The 23,901-nt window shown below is 38.2% G+C and overlaps 1 protein-coding gene across 6 annotated transcripts in view; it reads left to right on the forward strand.

Moving 5' to 3' along the window:
- The window catches only part of SPAG9 (sperm associated antigen 9), a 150,866-nt gene that overhangs the window by 122,216 nt on the left and 4,749 nt on the right, over window positions 1-23,901 (forward strand). For 3 of the 6 annotated variants that reach the window (XM_059047186.2, XM_067022165.1, XM_059047190.2), the window contains 17 exons: window positions 375-431; window positions 1,795-1,968; window positions 2,513-2,642; window positions 3,354-3,443; window positions 3,694-3,861; window positions 4,327-4,498; window positions 6,216-6,434; window positions 6,715-6,910; window positions 8,429-8,554; window positions 9,751-9,831; window positions 10,533-10,600; window positions 12,518-12,666; window positions 13,902-14,073; window positions 16,209-16,322; window positions 17,686-17,724; window positions 18,639-18,815; window positions 22,523-22,672. In XM_059047186.2, the coding sequence (XP_058903169.1) occupies window positions 375-431; window positions 1,795-1,968; window positions 2,513-2,642; window positions 3,354-3,443; window positions 3,694-3,861; window positions 4,327-4,498; window positions 6,216-6,434; window positions 6,715-6,910; window positions 8,429-8,554; window positions 9,751-9,831; window positions 10,533-10,600; window positions 12,518-12,666; window positions 13,902-14,073; window positions 16,209-16,322; window positions 17,686-17,724; window positions 18,639-18,815; window positions 22,523-22,672 (2,282 nt within the window). The remainder of the gene's footprint in view (window positions 1-374; window positions 432-1,794; window positions 1,969-2,512; window positions 2,643-3,353; window positions 3,444-3,693; window positions 3,862-4,326; window positions 4,499-6,215; window positions 6,435-6,714; window positions 6,911-8,428; window positions 8,555-9,750; window positions 9,832-10,532; window positions 10,601-12,517; window positions 12,667-13,901; window positions 14,074-16,208; window positions 16,323-17,685; window positions 17,725-18,638; window positions 18,816-22,522; window positions 22,673-23,901) is intronic. The other 3 variants (XM_059047189.2, XM_067022164.1, XM_067022163.1) reach the window with 2 other exon arrangements.

A 23,901-nucleotide genomic window follows, 5' to 3' on the forward strand; every position in this document is an offset into this window, starting at 1 on the left:
ATTACAGTGCAATATTTTAATAAAAAGGAAAGTTGGAGGATATCTCTTCAATAAAAAATTGAAATATTAACATTCAGGCTTGTTGGCTATCTGTCTAGCCCAGATAATAATTTTGTCTCTTATCAGTAGTCTGAGCTCTTTGAGGGAGGGATGGAATTTTATTTATATTAGTTGTATTGGCCTTAACAGACTGACTGACACAATAGGTCAAAGTAACTATTTACTGAAATTGTTGACTGTCCTCTATGTATTTCATGAACTTCTTGGGTCCCTTGTTCTTCAGATAGAAAGCGAGACTACCTCACTAATCACCTCTCTCTCTCTCTCTTTCTCTCTCTTCCTCCCTGCCCCCTTCTCTTTCCCTTTCCCTGTAGTGCATCAAGAGAAAATCCAGCCATGCAGGAAAAAAAAAGGTCAAGCATCTGGCAGTTGTAAGTATCTAAAAACACACAAAGACATTAGATAGCACTTTGAGATGAGATTAGAATCAAAATTTATTTTCACAAATGATTTCTTTCTTTCTGCTTTCTTTCTTAAATTTAGGGTATATAAGCTAAACTGAACTTTTTCTTTTTGGTATGTAGTATGCCAGCTCGGTAAGGCTGTTCTTGAGGACTATCGTAAGATGCATCATGTTGGTTATGCATTTGGTGGAATCCTCTACTAAATTAAATACAATAATGGGGAATTATTTTTAGAGTTGATAATTTTCTGGATCCCCATTAAAGTTACTGATTCACTGGTTGTGTGATTGTAAGGAACTTTACAAAGTGAAGATTAGAAATTTAGTGTTTGTGGGGTTGGAGTTGTGTGTGTATGTGTGCGTTTTGGACTTGAACTGTGTTTGTGCTGGAAGTACTGTGCATTTACTGTGCTTAAAACTTGCCCTTTTTTGATGAATTTTTTTTGCTATTTAATAGAAATAGGTTTTTTTCTCTTTTTTGAGTGGATGTGAAAATAGTTATTTAAATTGAGGTTACTAAGAAAATGTATAAGGTACGTGTTAAAATGGTAGTATGTGTTCTAGTACTTTATTATGACTATTTTTAGAAGTGTCTTACTAAGCTTCTGTTCAAACCATGCAACCATAACCTTGCTGTTTAACAACCACTGGCTGGCTAAAGGAACCGTCTTTTTTTTTAAAAAAAAATAAATTTATTTATTTTATTTATTTTTGGTTGTGTTGGGTCTTCATTGCTGCACGCAGGCTTTCTCTAGTTGTGGAGAGCAGGGGCTACTCTCCGTTGTGGTGCATGGGCTTCTCATTGTGGTGGCTTCTCTTGTTGCAGAGCACAGACTCTAGGCACATGGGCTCAGTAGTTGTGGCTTGTGGGCTCTAGAGTGCAGGCTCAGTAGTTTTGGTGCACAGGCTTAGTTGATCTGTGGCATGTGGGATCTTCCTGGACCAGGGCTCAAACCCATGTCCCCTGCATTGGCAGGCGGATTCTTAACCACTGCGCCACCAGGGAAGCCCCAGGAACCGTCTTATTTTATTTCTTCATTACGAGAAGTTCCCTGTACTCAAGAGCTCCTTCCTTTCATTATGAGGGTTGCTAATTAAAGAACAAGGATCCTGCCATTCTAGGCAATAGTTTCTCTTTCCTTAACATCTGAGTTTGGCTGTGAGTTATTGCTGAGGTTGCAGTGTGTAACTACAGAAAATCTTTTTGCTGGTTTCTAACTCATTTCCTTGTAAAAGCTCTGGAATTTGCGGAAAATTATGGATTGTTCTTAACCATGCATGTAATACATACACACACTGCACACACACATCCTCTCTTATTTTCCTTTTAGTTTCAGCAGACTTTTCAGCTCCTCAAGTAACACTACTAAGAAGCCTGAACCACCGGTTAATCTGAAGTACAATGCACCCACCTCTCATGTTACGCCTTCCGTCAAGAAAAGAAGCAGTACCTTATCTCAGCTCCCTGGGGATAAGTCCAAAGCCTTTGATTTCCTTAGCGAAGAGTAAGTATTTTTCAGACTAGCGGTTATACCCTACATAACTTAACAGTTCAGAATATTCTTGCCCCTTATCAGATCAGCTATAAGTGTTTGGATAAATCTATAAAGAAACTATTCCTATAACTTGACTGCCTTTAAGTACGTTGCTCCTAGTTTTCATAAAGAGGAGAAATTTTTTAAAATCTCCTTTTGCTAGTTTGACTACATTGATAAATATTAATAGAAATGTTGAAGACCTATATCAGCCCTTGTCCTAGTTGTTTGATCATTTCTTTTGTTGTCAGAAGGAACTGGCTTTCCATCCGGACCCTGCTCCTCACTAGGTAGATGAACTTGGGAAAGTTAATCTCTCAGAGCCCCAGTGTCTCTACCTATAAAATGAGTATGATAACCTACCTTAGAGGTGTTAGGATTAAATTATATAGTGTCTGTAAACTGCCCGACACAAGGTAATATTTCTTGTTATTTATGCTATTTTAGTAGGGGAGGGGAGATAAGCTGTTGTTATATTCACTTAATTTAAAAAGCATATTTCTTTTCCTTTTAGAACTGAAGCTAGTTTAGCTTCACGCAGAGAACAGAAGAGAGAACAGTATCGTCAGGTAAAGGCACATGTTCAGAAGGAAGATGGTAGAGTGCAGGCTTTTGGCTGGAGTCTGCCTCAAAAGTACAAACAGGTAATGTTTGAACATGGCAAGAGCATCTAATGGGAAATTCAGGGGGGAGGAGTAGGCCTAGGCATGAAAGACTCAAACTACACATCCCAAGCCTGCTCAGTTTCAAGTGGTGTGGATTTGGCACATGTTTAGAGAAGTATTGAGGGTAGTGGGTTTTAGGCGGTTTTCTAGAGCCCTTCAGCTCAAGAGAAATGCCTCTGAGTTCTGTGAGGAAGGAGAGGGGTCAGTAGGAGGTGGCTGAGTACATGTGACTCGAGGTATCCTATTCTATTTTAATATTTGAAGATTTTGTTTTAAGAAACCTTTGTCATGGAGCTTTCAGACTGTTAACTTATAACTCAATTCAGGTCTTCAGGAAGTTTACCATATTCCCTACCCCTAACACACACACACACACACACACACACACACACACACACACACACACACACAGTCACAGTCACAGTTACAGTCACATCACATCACATGTGTGCAGTAACAGGTCTGTGAATCAGTGTATCTTTAATGAGCTCCCAAAGCAGCATCTTATTTTCTCTAATTGCCACTTGATTTTCTGCTTATTTTTCAAATAAGAATGACAAAGTTAACTTGAACTTGACTTCATAAAGTAAATATGTTACAGCAGTGCTTGTCCATGGCTCAGTGGTTCTGTAAGTTCACTTTTGATGAGGCTTACCCAGTGTGTCTTTCTCTCCCCTCCCTAATTATTAGGTAAACAATGGACAAGGGGAAAATAAGATGAAAAATTTACCTGTACCTGTCTATCTCAGACCTCTAGATGAAAAAGATACTTCAATGAAGGTAAATTAATTTTGAAGTTATTGATAATATTACTTAAAATCTTGGTGGATTTTTTTGTAAAACCAAAAAAGTTTAAATTCTACTTTTGTGGGCAAGGTTATTGTTCATTTTGTAGTTTTAGACTGGAATACTTTGAATATTTTTAGAGCCCTCTGTTTGTAATCATTAGATCTTTTAAAGAAATGTGAAAAGTTGTAAACATTTTTAGAGAGAAAGTGACTTAATACCATCTTTTTTTAACCCCCAAAAGCTGTGGTGTGCTGTTGGAGTCAGTTTGTCAGGTGGGAAGACCAGAGACGGTGGCTCTGTGGTTGGAGCAAGTGTCTTTTACAAGGATGTTGCTGGTTTGGATGCAGAAGGCAGTGAACAGCGAAGTGCATCTCAGAGCAGTTTAGACAAGTTAGATCAGGAACTTAAGGTAAGTGCTTGCACTAACATTTGACCCAGTTTCTGAGACTAATCACTTAGCTCTTTGGTCTCAAACGTACTTCTGGGTCCAACTTCTACTTGGGGTTACTACGCCCTTGCTTACTCCTCATCCCCCCCCCCCCACTCTCTTTTAAATCAGTTTTATTGGAGTATATTTTACATACAATAAAATGTATGCTTTAAATGGGTACAGTTCAAAGAGTTTTGACAAATGTATGCACCTATGTAACAATCATCACAGTCAAGATATAGAACAATTTTAACACTGATCTGCGTGAACTGCTAGTTTTTAGTCTACTATTTATTGTTGAAAGGTGGTTATTCTTTCAGCCTTCCAAATAATCTGGAAATAAATTTGAAATAGTATTGTCCTTTACTGTAGTTGTACAGCCATATGGATATTTACACATACGTCTCATTTGAAACATTCATCGTCCTTACTTTGCCTCTGCAGGAGCAGCAGAAGGAGCTGAAAAATCAAGAAGAATTATCCAGCCTAGTCTGGATCTGTACCAGCACTCATTCAGCTACAAGAGTTATCATTATCGATGCCGTCCAGCCAGGCAACATCCTAGATAGTTTCACTGTTTGCAACTCTCACGTTCTGTGTATAGCAAGTGTTCCAGGTAAGAATACCATGCTCCTCTCTTCCCACCGTCCACAGCTCCAGGATCCGACTGGTTACTGGAGATAGTTATGTACCACTCTCTCATGGAGTTTATTTTCTAGTTGGTGAAGACCAAAAATAAACTGGAAATAAATGACTAACAAAGATATTTTCAGATACTGTGAAGAAAGTAAAACAATGGAAATTTGAGAAGATGAGTGGGTGGCAAAGGGCAAGGGGCTATTTAGATTGAATAGTAAGGGAAGGCCTTCTAAAGTTCTATATTAAATATTATGTGATGTTAAAACATTGGTTTAAAAATTAAAGGGAATTCCCTGGCGATCCAGTGGTTAGGACTCCGTGTTTCCACTGCAGGGGGCATGGGTTCCATCCCTGGCCGGGGAACTAAGATCCTGCATGCCACGCGGTGCAGCCAAAAAAAAAAAAAAAAAATTAAAGAGGTTGATGTTATGTCTACACAGTGGAATATTATTCAGCCGTATAAAGGAATGAGATACTGATACATGCCATAACGTGGATTAACCTTGGAAACAACTCAGACACAAATATTGTATGATTCCACTTACATGAGCTATCTAGACTAGGCAAATTCATAAAGACGGAATTAAATTAGAGATTACCAGTGGTAGGGGCTCAGGGAGCAGAGAGTTATTGTTTAATTGGTACAGATTTTCTGTGTGGGGTGACAGAAAAGTTTTGGAAATAGCTGTGATGGTTGTACAACATTGTGAATGTAATTAATGCCACTGAATTGTACACTTAAAATGGTTAAAATGGCAAATGTTGTGTAGTATATATGTATATTTTACTACAAAAGAATTTTTTTAATGTGATAGGAATAAAAACAGCTTTCTAAATAAAGAGAACTGAAGAGATTTATTTTTTTATGGTAAATGCTTGGTTTTAAAATGCATTACTAATATCTTAAGGCACTGTATACACCTAGGCTGTATTAATTTTATTTATTTATTTGTTTATTTATTCATGGCTGCGTTGGGTCTTCATTGCTGCATGTGGGCTTTTTCTAGTTGGCAGCAAGTGGGGGCTACTCTTCGTTGTGGTGCGCAGGCTTCTCGTTGCAGTGGCTTCTCTTGTTGTGGAGCACAGATTCTAGGCACCTGGGCTTCAGTAGTTGTGGCACTCGGGCTCAATAGTTGTGGTTCGCGGGCTCTAGAGCACAGGCTCAGTAGTTGTGGCACACGGACTTAGCTGCTCCGCGGCATGTGGGATCTTCCCAGACCAGGGATTGAACCCGTGTCCCCTGCATTGGCAGGCGGATTCTTAGCCACTGTGCCACCAGGGAAGTCCTGTATTAATTTTTAATAGTGGTGGAAGTTCATATTTCAGATAGTAATGGAGATAATTAAAAAAATTTTTTTGCTACCTTGTCAGATATAATTAGATTTCATTGTTTTTAATTTCATTAGGTGGCTGCTTAAGAGCTCATATTAAGAACAGAAATGTCATTTCTGACATTTTCAGGTTTACTTGTGCTTGTGTTAATAGAAGTATTATCTTAATTTTTTAAGCTACTTTCTCAAACTGTGAATTGAGTTTAAATTAAATAAAATTTAGTTACCATCTTGGCATCTTGTATTTGAATAGCTCTTTGTCTCACCTGCACTCTTATTTCAAACCTATTGTTGCCTTAATGGAGAAAATGCTATTTATAGGAGTTTACTGAGCTATTAAACAAGGTTTATCTTGTTTTTCAGGAGCACGAGAAACAGACTACCCCGCAGGAGAAGAGCTTTCAGAATCCGGACAAGTAGACAAAGCATCTTTATGTGGAAGCATGACAAGCAATAGCTCAGCAGAAACAGACAGCCTGTTGGGAGGCATCACGGTGGTTGGTTGTTCAGCAGAAGGTGTGACAGCAGCTGCCACTTCTCCTAGTACCAACGGAACATCTCCAGTGATAGAAAAACCACCAGGTATGTCTGTCCTCCTTAGATACCATCTGTATAGAGTCTGAGCCTGTCCCAGATGCCTCATTATGGACTTAACTTAGACCTTAAAGTAACAAGGATGAAAGCTTGGAAGAAGATCCAGTGATGAATGTTAAATGAAATCAAGAATCCTCAGTTTTATTATATAGTGTGGAGGAAAAGGGAGTAGTAGAGTGGAATTCTATAGAGGGGATTTGTGTGTGGGGAAATTATTGGAAGAAAAGCTCAAACTTAGGATAGTTAGCATGTTTTATTTATTTTGTAGAAAAGGAAACAGAAAATAGTGAGGTTGATGAAAATGTTCCAACAGCAGAAGAAGCAACTGAAGCTACAGAAGGCAATGCAGGATCAGCTGAAGATACCGTGGACATCTCCCAAACTGGCGTGTACACAGAGCATGTTTTTACAGATCCTTTGGGAGTTCAAATCCCAGAAGACCTCTCACCAGTGTATCAGTCAAGGTATACAAATTGGATAACAATTTAGGAAACCAGATAAGTGCACACATAAAAGGAACCAAAATGATCTCAAGCAGTCAAAATATTCCTACTATTTGACATTGTTGTGGCAGATTTAGATGTTATTACTTATTCCAACTATGTCTTCATCTTTTCCTTCCACTGCATTCTCTCTAGACATATTTTTCCCCCATTTGTTCTCTGTTCCTTCCAACTTAAAAAATCTTGCTTATAAAGTATATTAGTCAAAATCTTCCCAGTCATTTTCTCTTTTGGTATGATTTTTTGTTAATTGTTGTACTCACTGTCTTCTATTCTATTAATAACTCTCTGCCATTTTAATCCCTTCCGCTGTCACACCCACTCTATCAGTGAAATTGGCCATTTAAATTTAAATTTTCCATGTGGGTTTTAATGACCTTTTAATTTAGATTTCTGGCAAACATTTTATTAGAAAACTATTTGTTTTAGACTCTTCCTTCGAAAAGAAGGCCCATTTAGCAAATTCTTTAATTTTCTTTCTTGCCTTCTCTAGGCCTTATAGAAAGCTGATGGGAGTCTGTCAAAACTGGAGTCTTTTTACAATTTAATGTTCTTCCTCTTAGTGAATAGAGCAACCAAGTGTCTATTAACATTTAATTGTTAATTTAAGAATAAAGTCATCTTTTTGGACTTACTGATTTGTTTGTCTGTTTTGAATTTGATATCCCAGTTATGCTTGCTTTTTTTTTTTTTTTTTTTTTTTTACTAAATGTCCTCTGACAGTCCAAAGAATGAAGGTTTTGGGGTAGAATACAAGCATGTTTCAGCTTATTAATTTATTTTAGCAAATTCTTTATAATTCACCCTCCTGTGTGTGTGTGCGCGCGTGTGCGTGTGTAGTTTTTAAACAAACTATCTCTCCTCTTTCTCTCCCCACAGAAGAAACTCATAAAATTCAAAATAACTGTAAGGGAGAACCTTAACTATAGTCTGGATATTCACTGCTATATTTCATCACTGTGTCTTAACTCCATTCTCTGTACCTTGAGCTTCCTAGTATCTTAATGTTACTTCTGGTACAATTGCTGAAATATATGTATTTATATTTCTTTCATTTCTTTCTTATCTCTCCCTCCCCCCTGCACCCCATTGCCTTGCCTGTCTTCCTTCCTTCCTTCCCCACTTTCTCCCTCCCTCCCTCCCTCTCTCTCTTCTTCTCTTTCTTCTCTCTCTTTTCTTTTTCTTTCTTTCTTTCTTTCTTTCTTTCTTTCTTTCTTTCTTTCTTTCTTTCTTTCTTTCTTTCTTTCTTTCTTTCTCTGTCTCTTTCTCTCTCTCTCTGTCTCTTTCTCTCTCTCTCTCTCTCTCTCTCTCTCTTTTGAAATGTTTAATATAAGCATTTAACTTGGGCTTTACTGGAATTTAGTGTTCGATTTTTTGATTTTTTTTTTTAAACTGTAAACTAAAATATAGAAATGTTCAATCCCTGAAAACTGTAGCCAAATATATTCAGATTTTTTTCCTTTGTCTCACCTTTTCCAGTAATGATTCAGATGCATATAAAGATCAAATATCAGTATTACAAAATGAACAAGACCTGATGAGAGAGGAAGCCCAGAAAATGAGTAGCCTTTTACCAACTATGTGGCTTGGAGCTCAGAATGGCTGGTAGGTACCAACTCTTTTAATATTAGAAATCTTTAGTCTTTCATTTTTGCTTTTGAAATCAGAAGATAACTAAAATGTGGTACATACAAATACAAACAAAAAGTGTTTATTAAAGCAAAGAATTTTATATACACACAATTTTGAGGTTATGTTGCAACTACCTCATAAACTGGACTTTGACTTGCATTGGTTCTGAATGGTAAACCATATGTTTGTCACAGGATGTTCCTTTTATATAATATTCTTGGAAAAAGAGGTAAATAAAACTTTAAAATCTGGGTGATCTAGAAATAGGAGATCCTGAACAACAAAAGGTTTATATAAGCTAGAGTGTTCAGGGAATATTAAGGATTAAACAATCTCTTTGGCTTCAGGAGGGCCCAGTTGTAAACATAACTTCTAGGAAAACCAGGACAAATCAGGAGATGTCCTGATTAGGAGATGATAACAAACATTATAGGACTTTGTAGTAGTGTGGGGAGTCTTACAAACTTGTGCTTTTCTTAAGGTTAAACAGGATCACTAGTACATCTTTTCCATAAAGGTCTCATCCTACAAAATGAAGGTCTGACACACTTTTTCTATGAAGGGTCACATAAGAAATATGATCTTTGTAGCAACTTCCCAACTATGCTGTTGTGGTGCAAAAGCAGCCACTGCATTGAAGTGATCTGGTGTGACTATGTTCCAATAATAATAAAACTTATGAACACTGAATTTCATATGTCTCATATGTCATGAAATACTCTCCTTTTGATTTTTTTTCCAACCATTTAAAAATGTAAAGACCATTTTTAGTTTGCATACTGTACTAAGACAGGTAGATGGCTAGATTTGGCCTATGGGCCTTAGTTTGCCACTCCCTGATATAAACTACTCTGTCATCAGAAAGCTCAGTATAGTAGAAAAGTAAGATTATTTTTTATAAAAGGTTTATAGCCAAGGATTCTGAAGTATGGGGTAACCTGAAACTAACTAACCATGCGTTAGTTCTGGCTTTTCATTCTTTGTATGTTTCTGTTTGCTTAAGCAGCTTATTTCTCTGCTTTAGGCCTACCCTTACTCTCATTATTGTTTTTTCCTAAAATTTTTATGTTACTCTTCTTTACTTCTGAAAGAACTTTGTGTTCATTATTAGATATAAACAACTACTTGATGTTCCCTATGCCTTACCAGTCTTGATTTTGTTCTTGCAGTTTGTATGTCCATTCATCTGTAGCCCAGTGGAGGAAATGTCTCCATTCTATTAAACTTAAAGATTCGATTCTCAGTATTGTGTAAGTTTTATTTTAGAAATTCTTCCATTCAAAAATATGTATTTTGGTATAAACTAGATTCTAAGACTATTAAAGTTAACATGTGCTTCATGACTAAATCAGTATCCATATTTTTTTGTAACCCTCTTTATGAGTGAGATTGAAACTCTAACTAGGAAGTAAACCAGAGAACTTAAAGTATAAGAGAAAACTTGCCAGGTTGATTCCTCACCGTACTGAGAGTTCTTTAGTACTTTGGGGGAGAAAACCAATTAAACCCCATTAATTTATATTTGTTTTAGAGTATTCTTTATACTTTGTGAATATGTTGATTGGGGCATTGATTTACTAGTCCTTTTCTGTATGTTGACTATCAAAAGTCAGTTTGTCTGTTAGGTCCACAGAGCTGACTCTGTTAGTTCTACTTGGGGTGTGTGTCTCTGGTCTGTGGACCTTTTGTTGGTAGTCTGTGATGAGAGGAGGAACTTGGGCTAGAAAGTGAAACAACTGAGTCACCACACATGCTTTTTATTTAGTTGAGCTGACATTTTCATAGCAAGACTTTCTCAGTGAAGAAAAGAATGATGTTCATTTAGGTTCTCGTGTAAGCTCCTAATACATCACAGATTGGCCTTCTAAGAAACTCTGAACTAGCTCAGTAGCATGCAGTGTCTTCCATTTTCCCAAATGGAGAGTTCTAAAATCCCCATTCCTGTTTGCAGACATGTGAAAGGAATTGTATTAGTGGCCCTGGCTGATGGTACCCTTGCAATCTTTCACAGAGGAGTTGGTGAGTTGTTATGAATGTATAACATGTGTGCTAATTTGTTGCTTTGCAAGAGCATTTTCAAGCAGATTGGCTTCTTACGTTTAAATGAAATGATACTTAATAGGAGAAAGAATAAAGGTTTAAACAGAATACTAATTGTGTATGACATCAGTCAATATGTGAGTTCTTGCCTGCAGACATACATTAATAGTATACCTCAGTGAGAACCTGTTTACCATAACGAGCAAATAGTCCTCATGGTCCTCTTATATAATGTGCAATGGAGATGTTTGTTTTTCACTCATATTCAGTTAGGAGAAATTTAGTGAGAGGATATGTTTTCTTTTGCCCAGTATTTTAAAAATAATTTGCAACCACTTACATTTGTAATGTTTTTAAAAAGAATTTTTAATTGGGTAAGGTTTAATCATTTTCATGTTACTTTTTTATATTCTTCCCCTTTAAACCAGTGTTTCTACCATCTGCACACAGAAGGGTGGTGGTGTCAGAAAACTGCCTTGAGTGAATTAAATTAAGGGAATCAAGCATGTAACTCCTTGGTACATGTATCAAACAAAAGTGATATTTCATTTCCTACCTACTAGAATGGTAGATCAGGGAAATGTTATAAAAACATAGATCCACTAAATTCAGATTTTCACAAGTCTTTTCCCAAAGTCTCATGTCCTTTGGGGCCTCAAGAAATGTGAGGGAGATGATACGCAGGTGCTAAAAATTGCTGCTTAATGACTCCATAACAAAAAGAGAGGCCTCTGTTTTACCTTATTCAGGCCCTTTATAGACGATCTGAGTTTAATCCTCACAACAACTTAAGAAAATTATATTGTCATCCTTACTTTATAGATGAGGAAACTGAGGCACAGAGTATTTTAGTCACTTGTTCATGGTCACTCAACTAGTGAGTAGAAGAACCTAGAAAAAATGGAATAATAAATATTTTGGTAAACTGAATCCCAAATTATATTGAACAAGATAAACAAAATACATTTACTAAGGATACATGTAAAGTCCTACATTTAGGTTCAGAAGAGTAGATGGAGGAGGTATGTCTGAAGAATGATATCAAACTCAATACGAGTTAACATCCTAAGCCTCATAGAAATTAGAGTCCAGAGCAGGGCTGGTGAGAATCCTGCTCCACTCTAGTAGATCAACATGAAATGGATCTGGACAAAGTGGAGTTAGGATGAAGTTTCCATAAACTGTGGTGTGCTTGGTTTTGAAAGGAGAAGACAGGGCAGTAGCAATGAAGTGGGACTGGATTTATTCTGTTTCCATTAGGCAAAGCTATAGATTAATGAGTGGTTACATACAAGAAGGCAGGCAGACTTTAGCTAGGTATGGGGAATATTTAATAAGACAATTATAGCTTTCTTACAATGGAACAGCTGCTTTGTGAGGTAGTACGTTTTCTTTCACTGAAATTGTTCAAGCAAAGCAAGCTTACAGTGGTTGGTTCTCATTTGTATGTATTTCTGTCATCACGAAAATTATAGTATGCATAATTCCTAAAGTGCTAGCAATGCATTGCCCTTGACTTCTACCCAAGAAGATACATCAAAATGCAAGTAAGCGAGAGCAGTATTATCCCCAAAATAACCTTAAATCCATTCTAATTCTTAAAATATTATTATAAACAGGTAACTTATAACTGATCTATCACATCACTGCTGTTGAGAGCATGGGTGTCCAGGTACTGGGTGACAGGTTGAACCATATGACCTTTGAGGTCTCTTCCAACTTTGCAGTTTATAGAACAAAAGAACTCAATCTCTGTAAATATACACTGAATACATGTTGTCCGGGGGATGCTTCATCAATAAATTTAATTACTCACCCACATAGAATGTTTCTTGAATTAAAATTGAGTAAGAGGTATAGTGTGCATAAATGAATCATCTGTTTCTTATTTTAAAGATGGGCAGTGGGATTTGTCAAACTATCACTTGTTAGATCTGGGACGCCCTCACCATTCCATCCGATGCATGACTGTGGTGCACGACAAAGTTTGGTGTGGCTATAGGAACAAAATTTACGTGGTTCAGCCAAAGGCCATGAAAATAGAGGCAAGTTAACCCATGTTTTCTGTTCTTATTGAATTTGTATTACCTGAAGACCCTAAGACTTAATTATTTTCTTCTTTGGAAATCGTTATATGAATCTGCGTGTTTTGGGGTACTCCGGTGATATTTTGGATGAATTCTCAGCTTTCTGTGTTACTTTATTCTCCTTCTGCTTTTGACTATGAGTAGGAGAAGTGGTTTTGTTTTTGTTTTTTGGGGTTTTTTTTGTGGTACGTGGGCCTCTCACAGTGGTGGCCTCTCCCGTTGCGGAGCACAGGCTCCGGACGCGCAGGCTTAGCGGCCATGGCTCACGGGCCCAGCCGCTCCGCGGCATGTGGGATCTTCCCAGACCGGGGCACGAACCCGTGTTCCCTGCATCGGCAGACGGACTCTCAACCACTGCACCACCAGGGAAGCCCGGGAAGTGGTTTTTTAAAAAGGAAGGAGGATTCACACATGAATGACTAAATGTGTGTCTGAGTGTCCGTAGATGCATACACGTATTATTTGAATACATGGTTCTTGAAATGTTTAGTTATGTAGAGGTGGTCTGAGAGCAGGACTCTCAAGTGTCCCCCACTACTCAGTGTGTATCCAGGCAAATCCGTGTATGTGTCACAGACTGAGGAATAATATTGCAGTGGGAATTTGTTGTAAAAACAAAAACCTCTTAGCATTAGCATTGTTTTCTTAAAGTTTTGCCACAATACATAAATTTATTCTAATTGTTTAAGAAAAGAAAAACAGTAGGAAATTTTTAAGATGAAAGTTCTCTCCCAGTTCTGTCCCAAATCCTGCTCCCAACCCTAGAAGTTCCATTTGGCATTTATTTTTTAGATGTATTCCTTACATGCAGATATCTATACACACACATACAGCATTGTAGGTTCCTTTTTGTTTAATTATAAACAGGATCTTATTTTGTGTATTGCTCTGTAACAATACAAAATCCTGAGGTTAAATTCAGTCTTTTTGTTGAATGCTGTTACATAGAATGGATGTGTTAGCATTGCTTTCATAAGTTGATATCCTACACAGTGCTGAAATCCAACATCCTTTAGTTCTTCTTCATTTTGTTTTGCAGTCTAGGATAATAATAATTGTGTATATAAGAGTAAACATATTTAGGCTCCTCCTTTAATATGTAGTCTGCCAAATTATTGTGTAAATTTGCACAGTTTTTAAACACGAACTCCTACATAATAAAAGTAACATCGTGATTGAACAATCTTTTCTAGAAATCATTTGATGCGCACCCCAGGAAGGAGAGCCAAGTGCGGCAGCTTGCCTGGGTGGGTGACGGCGTGTGGGTCTCCATTCGTTTGGATTCCACACTCCGTCTCTATCATGCACACACTTATCAACACCTGCAGGATGTGGACATTGAGCCTTATGTAAGCAAAATGCTAGGTAAGCTTCTAAAGCATTGTATCTTTGTCAGTCAAAATGGTTTATTTTTAAATTGTCTCAAATGCTGCGTTGAACCAGAGTAAGTTGCCTCAGGAATCGTGAGCTCTTATCACTGAAAGTGTCAGGCAAATGCTCCATCTACCCTCTGGTTCTTGACAGAAACTTGGGATCATTTTTGACTCCTCTCTTGTTCCCCACATCTAATCCATCAGCAGGAACTGTCAAGTCTTCCCCCAGAATATCTTAAATCAGTTAATGTCTTTTGTTTTGTTTTGGCCACGCCATGCAGCTTTCGGGATCTTATTTCCCTAGCGAGATACTGAACCCAGGCCCTGGCAATGAAACTGCTGAGTCCTAACCACTGGTCACCAGGGAATTCCCTTAAATTAGTTACATCTTTATATCTACCACTATTCCCACGGGCCAGGTCACCATTCTTTCCTCTCCAGACGACTATGAGCCTCTTAACTGGTCTTCCTATCTCCACTCCAGTCAGTTTTCTGCATAGTAACCAGTGTGCAGATATCACCGTGACATACCTCCACTTATGTAATGCCAGCCACTTTCAGAATATTCTTGTCTTTAGGTGAGATGACATTTTGTGACATTATCAGAAGAACTTAAATGGTCTGGACCACTCTCCTTGCTCACTCTGTTCTGCCCACACTGACCTAAACTCAACAAGTTCTTTCCCATTTCAAGGCCCTCACATGTGCTGTATCCTCTGTCTGAGAAGTTTTTCTTAGTCCCTTTTTTTTTTTTTTTTTTTGTGGTACGCGGGCCTCTCACCGTTGTGGCCTCTCCCGTTGCGGAGCGCAGGCTCCGGACGCGCAGGCTCAGCGGCCATGGCTCACGGGCCCAGCCGCTCTGCGGCATGTGGGATCTTCCCGGACCGGGGCACGAACCCGTGTCCCCTGCATCGGCAGGCGGACTCTCAACCACTGCGCCACCAGGGAAGCCCTCTTAGTCCCTTTTTACTTGGCTTTCAGGGCATAGCTTATGTGTCACATCCAGAAGAGACCTTTCCTGATCTCCCAGTTTTATTTAGGACCTCTTATACTTTTTCTTCATGGGCTTATCATTAATGTGGTTGTACCAGTATCATACATACTGTCTCTCTCCCCCATAGAACTTAATCTTCATGAAGGGCAGGGACTATCTTTGACTTGTTCCTTGCAGTATCCTTAGCATCCCAATCCAGTGCTGTATGACTACCAGGGATGTCACAAATGATTTCTTTATGAAGAGAGGTTGAACTGCATCACTGGTTTTTAACTTTTTTAGAGTCATCACCCTCAGGAAACCTGATGTGCCCTCTCCCTTGAATCAGCCATATATATACATAGACATAAACTAATTTCAGGAATATACTTTGCCCATGAGTTAAAGATCTCTAGCTTAGACTATTTAAGGTTCCTTCTAACACTGTGATTCTATGATCGCACTCTCATTTCTAGTAAGTAGAACTTATGAGTAACTAGATGCTGTTTGTCTTAAATGTATTATCTGTTTAATAATTTTGCCTCTCAAATCCCTGAAAATAAGACAGTTTAAAAATTCCCTTGAAATAAAAAAGTGCATTTATTCTCCCTAAATTACATGCATATGGTATCCTAAAATTTTTAAACTGCTTTAGACTCAAATATATAAACAAGGAAAGAGTATAGGTTTTGTTAGCAAAGATTGTTTCTTACCTGTGCAAAGAAAATTAAGGCAAGCAAGAACTCTCTTAGTTTATAAAATGGAAGGACATTTAATTTACCCAATCTAGTAAATTTTTTTGTTGAGGTTTTTTTTGTTTTGTTTTGTGTTTTGGTTTGTTTGGTTTGGTTTTGCAGCTCCTTAAGTAAATCCTGTATCATATTTCCTGATCCACAGCATCTTCCTTCTGAATGATAATGTAACGCCAGCCACTTTGAGAGTTTTCTTTTTCCATTAACCATGAATTGTCAGATAGATGATAAAGCCAAATGAGTGTTTGCCTTAATTGATGTGCACCTTCTTCAGGAAACATCCAACTAGCCCTGGTCACATTTCCTCTCTGCCATATTAGTCCAGCTACTCTTAGGGACTTGGAACCTAGAACATCATCTGCTCTAGTTTTTCAATAAAATGTTTTCTCTCCCATCATACAGGTACTGGAAAACTGGGCTTCTCTTTTGTGAGGATCACAGCTCTTATGGTGTCTTGCAATCGTTTGTGGGTAGGGACAGGAAATGGTGTCATTATCTCCATCCCATTGACTGAAAGTAAGTACGTTTTTAGGTAACTGTCACAGGAGAGTTGTGGGGAACAGCCTTGTCTGGAATTCAGGTAGAAGGAATTGTTTAGTTATTGTCAAATCTGTGGTAATTCAGAAAGTCAGACTGATGGCAGAGATCTCACTATTGTTCCTTCACTCTTTCTATGAAATTTATAGACTCTAGCAAGTATATCAGGACCAATATTTACAGTTAAAAGTTTTTCATTGTGAGAAACTCTTTCTCATTTCAGGAATCATGGTCCTATTTCATCTCAAATAATGGTTGATGTCCATTTTTTCTTTCAGCTTTATTGTACTAGTATCCAGAAACATTACCTAACTATCTAATATCCTAGTTTTCCATATCTCTGTGGCAGTTAGTTTAGGATATTCCATTTGGCTTAAGAGTTGTGGGAGAAGTTTCTTAGGAGGTCAGCAAATCCTTCCTGACATTGGAGACAAGCCATCTACCTCTATTTGAAAAGAATGTGAACAATATGTACATTGTATGTTTTTTATATTTGCTTCATTATTATCTTTGTGAACAAAATGTGCATTGTATGTTTTTCATATTATGTTCCATTACATTGATCATTCATTAAATAAGTGTTTTTGTGTTGCAAAATTCATGGGCAGGGAATGATTTGAAAAAAAAGTGCCGTAAGTCCATAAAATAGATCAATAAATAAACACCTCCGAATTTTCAGGGGAAAGGACGAGGACTGGATGGTGGTATATCTGGAGCCTTTAAAGAACCTAAATTCTTTTTTTTTTTGGCCACACCGCGAGGCTTGTGGGATCTTAGTTCCCCAGCCAGGCAGAGAACCCGTGCCCCTGGCAGTGGAAGTGCAGTGGAAGCAAGGAGCCCTAACCACTGGACCACCAATTTAAAGAACCTATATTCTTAATCCCAACTGTATTTTCTACAACTACGTATAAATCTACATGTTTAGATCACTTCTTATATCTTAAGAGATTCCAGGATCCCCAGAGTTCATTTCAGTTCTCTATAGACGAGAGTTCCATTTTAGCATAGTTACTTGCACAGGATGTCTTAAAGAAAATAAAATATTAGCATTTAGAAAATGTTCCCCAGTAAGTTCTCATTCACTTAAATTACTTTATAATTAAGAAAAGCAAAATCACAGTAAATAAAATTGTCCTTTTCGAGCAGAGATATTCTTTAGAGGCTTTGGTAAGAACTTTGTGTGTTTCTTGGTATTATACCAAGTTGGATTTTGTTAATTTAGTTAGGAGCTTTGAGCTCCCGAGTTGCCAGATAGAAGATGCTGAGAGTGGCATCTCATAGTAATCCTTCTCCTCCCTGTCATGCACCTCTCCATGTCCCCTTTCCTCCTTTCTCACTTTAGCCGTAATCCTCCACCAGGGACGTTTACTGGGGCTGAGGGGTAAGTGCAGATCCTGAACCACACTCTTCTTTCTGGCTTCTCATGGCCACCGTGAGGCCGTTCTCACGTCTCTAGATACCCTCTTGAATGTTCCTAAATGTCATCCACTTGCAGTCACTGCATTGCAGCAGGTGTTTTTTTGTTTTTGTTTTTTTTAATATTTGTTACATGGCCACCAAGCTACTGCTCAGCAGCTTAGTCTATTTATCATCTTTTGTTGCAGCTGACCTTTCTTTCAGACTCTGTTTTCCCTCCAGTAAAAACACGAAACATCTCTGAAAACAGTCATTAATCTACATTGTTTACTCCTGTTACCAATCATGTTTCTTTCATTTACTTACTGGTCCATGGAATGGGGATGTTTTGTGAGTCTGGTCATTCTAAAATAATTCAGCAAACCATCAGTCTGGCGTAAATAAAAGCAACTCTATTGTACTGGATGGATCCTTTTAAACACAACTTTTTACTACCCCTCAAGGGAGATATTCTTACCACAAGGGAGAAAAAAATCAAAAGATAAACTATAACTGCTAAAAAATATACCTATTTACTTTAAGCTATATAACTGGTTAGTTTTCTAAAATGAGGATTAAAAAACAAAACAGACATACCTAAGAAATCTTTTCTTTTATTAACTAAAATGATTTTTTAAAATTAATAGATGTGTTTAAAAAGTAAACTTAGCTATTGCTAGACTGGCAAAATCCCCTACTCCATTTACTGAGACACTTAAAAATAACTAGCATGCTGTATATCTTTTTTTTTCCAGCTTTGTCTTGAGTTGGCATTGCTGCCCTTGTTTTATCTCAACTGGCTGTAGCTTTTAGATAATATCATAAGGATTAACCAGTAATCTCTTGCATCATTACTGTTTTTCTAGGGGAAAATATTTGGTGTTTGGTTTTCTATTGCAGCAAATAAAACCTCAGGAGCATCAGGAAATCGTCCTGGAAGTGTCATCCGTGTATATGGTGATGAAAACAGTGATAAAGTGACACCAGGGACATTTATACCCTATTGTTCAATGGCACATGCACAGCTTTGCTTCCATGGGCACAGGGATGCTGTGAAATTCTTTGTGGCGGTCCCAGGTGAGTTAGATTGTTCTATTGAGAAGTGGTATGTCCAGGTGACTGTTGAACAATGTGCATTTGAACTGCACTGATCCACTTATACACAGATATTTTTCAGTAGTGAACACTACAGTACTACAAGATCCATGGTTGGTTGAATCTTTGGATGCAGATTGTGGACACAGAGGAGCCATGAATATGGAGGGCTGACTATTAATTTCACTCAGATTTTTGACTGTGCAGAGGGTCAGTGCCCCAACCCCTGCATTATTCAAGGGCCAACTGTAATTGTCTGTCCGTTGGTTCGTCTACCTAGTCTAATAATACTACGTACTGAAATTACGTATAATTCCAATGTAACGCATGAAATGTTCTATAACGGAGGTATGAATAAAGTGCTATAGAGATACTTGACAGAAGCTGTTTTGGAATCTCTCCTCTACCCCCAAAACAAACTTGATTTTTATTTAGGAGACTTTACTTTTGAAAAGCAATGGTATTATTTTGTCACTGCAGAATGCCGTAAATGGTTTTGGCCTCATAAAGGAGATTTCTAGAAAGAAGTCCCTATCATCAAGGCTATATTCAGGAAGAGATGGAAAATGTGCTCTGATACCTTTAATGCTGTGGCAAAGAACAGCAGGAATCTGGGGGTCTGGGCCTTTGCCACTTGCCTTGTTGTCTTGAGCAAATTTCTTAACCTCTGATAACTCATTTCTTTATTTCCTAAGTGGATGTGATTAATATCTGCTCTGCCAACCTCATTTGTTGTAAAGATTAATGAAAGCGCTTTGGGAACTATAAAGTACCATCCAGATGAAAGGTGGCAGTGATGACGTCCAATGAAAAATGTTCTGTCCCTTGAGAATACTAAAGTGATGTTACTGATCATCTGTAAGCAGGACCTATGTTTTGGATTTTTTTTTTCCCTGTAAGAGGCAAGTTTAGGAGTTAGACAAAGTTCAAATCTGGCTTTACCACACCAACTGTGTGATGTTGGACATGGTGGTATCTCAGTGTATTAGTCAGGGTTCTGCCGAGGAACAGAACCAATAGGGTATGTGCGCGTGCTTGCGTGCGTCTGTGTGTGTGTGTGTGTGTGTGTGTGTGAGAGAGAGAGAGATAGAGAGAGAGAGAGCGCAAAGAGGGGGAGGGAGGGAGGGAGAGAGAAATTGATTTAATGTAAGGAATTGATTCATGTGATTATGGGGGCTGGCAAGGCTGAAATCGGCAGGGAAGGCTGGCAGGCTGGAGGCCTAGGAAAGAGCTGATGTTTGCAGCTCAAGTGTAAAGGCAGCCCGGAGGCAGAATTCCCTTTTCCTGAGGGACCTATCTTTTTCTCTTAAGGCCTTCAGCTGATTGGCCCACCCACATTATGGAGAGTAATCTGCTTTACTCAAAGTCCACTGATTTAAATGTTCATTATTTCTAAAAAATACCTTCACAGCAGTATCTAGACTAGAGTTTGAGCAGATGTCTCGGCACCAGAGCCAAGACATTTGACACACAAAATTAGCCACTATAATTTTTCCCAAGGATGTTCCAAAGATTAAATGATTAAATGTATATAGTATAGGGTTGGCACATGGTACCTTAACCAATTATTCAGTATTCTTAACAATATGGTAATGAACTTCTTGAAGTGTACATGTATATTTTTGTATAGTTATTTCCTCAGAATAAACTTCTAGAAATGGAATTTTTTTTTATTATTTATTTTTTGGCTGCGTTGGGTCTTAGTTGTGGCACGTGGGATCTTCCGTTGTGGCTCATGGGCTCTTGTTGCAATGCTCAGGCTTCTCTGTAGTTGTGGCATGCGGGCTCTCTAGTTGTGGCATGCAGGCTCCAGATTGTGTGGGCTCTGTATTTGTGGTGCAGGGGCTTCAGAGCACGTAGGCTCTGTAGTTGTGGTGTGCGGGCTCAGTAGTTGTGGCACATGGGCGCATGCCCGGCGGCATGTGGGATCTTAGTTCCCTGACCAGGGATCAAAACAGCGTCCCCTGCATTGCAAGATGGATTCTTAACCACTGGACCACCAGAAAAGTTCATTTTCTTGCTTTTTTTTTTTTTTTTAAATAATGCCATAGAGTCCCCTTTGAGTCTCCTTTGTATTTCTCTAATCCCCTTCCCTTCCTTCTTTCCTATCCATCTATAACCACTATCCTGAAGTTGAAATGTATCCTTCTGCCCATGTTTTTGTATTTTTACTACATTGGAATATCTATAAACAATATATAGTATTTTTTTTGTATTTTTAAGTCATATGTTACATATATATTATTCTGCAACTTATTTCTCATTTTTGAGATTTGTTAATATTTATGCATAAAAATGTAGTTCATTCATTTAACCGTGGTATTCTAATATCTGAATAAATATTTAGATAGCTTTTATCCATTCTCCTATAGATCAACTTCTAGGCTTTTTCTCTGTTTTCCCTCCACTATTTAAAAACAGTACTGCAGTAGACCTTCTTGTGCATGTGGGAGAGACTTTTCTGTTGGGTATAAATCTGGAAGTGAAATTAGCAACATTGTTGTTTGTTGGCCAGTTGGCCCTAAGGATTAAACCATTCAAGATGGCGTTAATATCATACCACTGTGCTCTTGCTTCTGTGGCAAAACTAACTAGTCTGCTAACAGAAGTTATCTCTAGCAGGCTTGATTTCTTCTAGAGTATAATTGAAAAACGCATGAATGAGGCACTGTGAAAATAAATCAAACTGTCCTATCCATGTCCAACATAAATTAATTGTTTATAAAGTGTTTCACATCATGGGACTCTGTCCTGTTATCACCTAAAGGCATGGTCTTGTGTAGTTTGACCAAAGGACAGCAGACCTGGCAAGAAAAAATACCCCACACTCATAGAGGTTATAGTGTGAATGATATTTCAAGGTTTCTCTCTATCATTTCATGCTTAAAGATTCTACATTAAAACTTAAATGTTAGAACAAATTACACATTACCCAGTAATTTTATTTGCATAATCTAAATTAAAAATAAGATGTACAAAAAGAAAAAAAATTTTTAAAGGGCTTCCCTGGTGGCGCAGTGGTTGAGAGTCCGCCTGCCGATGCAGGGGACATGGGTTCGTGCCCCGGTCCGGGAAGATTCCACATGCCGCAGAGTGGCTGGGCCCGTAAGCCATGGCCACTAAGCCTGCGTGTCCGGAGCCTGTGCTCCGCAACGGGAGAGGCCACAACAGTGAGAGGCCCGCGTACCGCAAAAAAAAAAAAAATTTTAATTTTAAAAAAGATGTTATTTTCTTATATATGAGGAAAACATGGATTTGAAATCAATTCAAATATTAATTATGAATATCCAAATTCATAAGGCTTAAGTTGAAGACTTTTCTCAGTCTCTTACATAAACACACATGTACCCTTCCAGGGGAGAGATCTTTCCACTACCCCTCAGATAAAACAATGTAGATTATAATAGTCTGAAGCAGGCAGCTAAGACCAGCCGAGCCATATACAGATTTCATACTGGATTCTGGACCTATTTCTGTTTTGGTACAAAATACCTTTACTTGGATTTCAAATTGGGCTTTCATGACCTTTATAGATGTTTTCTGATCATGCAGAGGCTAACATCCCCAGTGCTTTGGCTGTATTAGAATGTACTTACCTTGTTCAGCTTTCTGAAAATATTCAGAAAAAATGAGTGTCTCCCACCCTAATCCTTGATAAGTAATATTCACTTCTGTTCCTGTATAAATAGGTCAAGTCATCAGCCCACAGAGTGGCAACAGTGGCACAGATCTAACAGTTGACAGAGCAGGGCCATCTGCACAGGAGCCTGGCAGCCAGACACCCTTGAAGTCTATGCTCGTCATCAGTGGAGGAGAGGGCTACATTGACTTCCGAATGGGTAGGTCATTGGTTCTGGGGGCTTCATTTCCACTGTTCCGTGATGTGGATTTTCACCCACAGTAAGCAAGAAACTCAGATACATGATATCTAAGAGGTTTTCTTTGAACTCTTTACTTGGAAAATGATTTTTTTTTCTTTTTATACCAAGGTGTGTTTATTTGACGAACATTAGAAAATAGCAGGGTTTGGTCGTATGTTGAGGTATATGTGAAGAGCATATGGAGTCAGAAGGCCTTGGGTAAATCATTCAACCTCCCAGAACCTCAGTTTCCTCACCTGCAAAGTGAAGAAATAAAAATACTTCATAAAGTGTTGTTTATGACCAAATTCATTTCATTTGTTCATTTTCTCACTTAATAAACAATAATTCTCTACTTGTGTGCCTGTTAGCCTTGAGCTTGAGATACAAAAACAAATCAGACAAAGTCTCCCGCCAATAAATTATAGAACAATACAGAGATAGAAACATGTTAATAAATTACAGTGTTACAGATTACAGTGATGTAATCTGATGGATTAGTCTGATAGCTCTGATGGGGAGTAGTCAGTTTTTCCTAGGGGTAGCGGAAGAAGGAAATCAAGAAATGATGCTTGAGATGACTCAGTACTGAAGAGCATGAGTCTGAAGAATTGGGGTGGGGATGGTATGGGGAAGGCTGGGGAGACTGGCATTGACCAAAGCTTAGAATGTGAAACCACCTTAGTTGAAGAAAAACTACTTAAAAATGACTGGAGTGTGCAGTAGAAGCAAATATAAATTTGACCAGAGATAAATCTAGAAATGGAGGGAGGGACTGGATTATGGAAGGCCTTTATATACCTAATTAAGGAGTTTGCACTTTAAAGCAAAGGAAAATTATTGGAGGACTTTAAATAGAAGAGCAATATGATTATATGTTTGTATAAATGGACTGGAGGTATAAGACTAGAGGTAGGGGATGGGTTAGGAAAAAATAAATGAGTAAGGTAGAAACAGTAGGAGTAGACTAGCACTATGATGGGGAATTGGTAACTAACAGGATGTGAAGGAAGAGGTAGTGATCCATTTACTTAAGAGTTAATGACTATCAGAACAGAAGCAGCAAATCTGGAGGGAGTGGAATGAAGAGTTCTGTGTTGGACATATTGACCTTGGAGTGCATGGAAGTTGGGAGTTATCTAGGTGGACGATGTCCCCTGAGCTTTTGGGTATAAGGGTTTCATATCTCAGGAGGGAGGAATATGAGG

The sequence above is a fragment of the Kogia breviceps genome, chromosome 19, assembly GCF_026419965.1.
Source record: "Kogia breviceps isolate mKogBre1 chromosome 19, mKogBre1 haplotype 1, whole genome shotgun sequence".
In the NCBI taxonomy this organism is placed as follows: Eukaryota; Metazoa; Chordata; class Mammalia; order Artiodactyla; family Physeteridae; genus Kogia; species Kogia breviceps.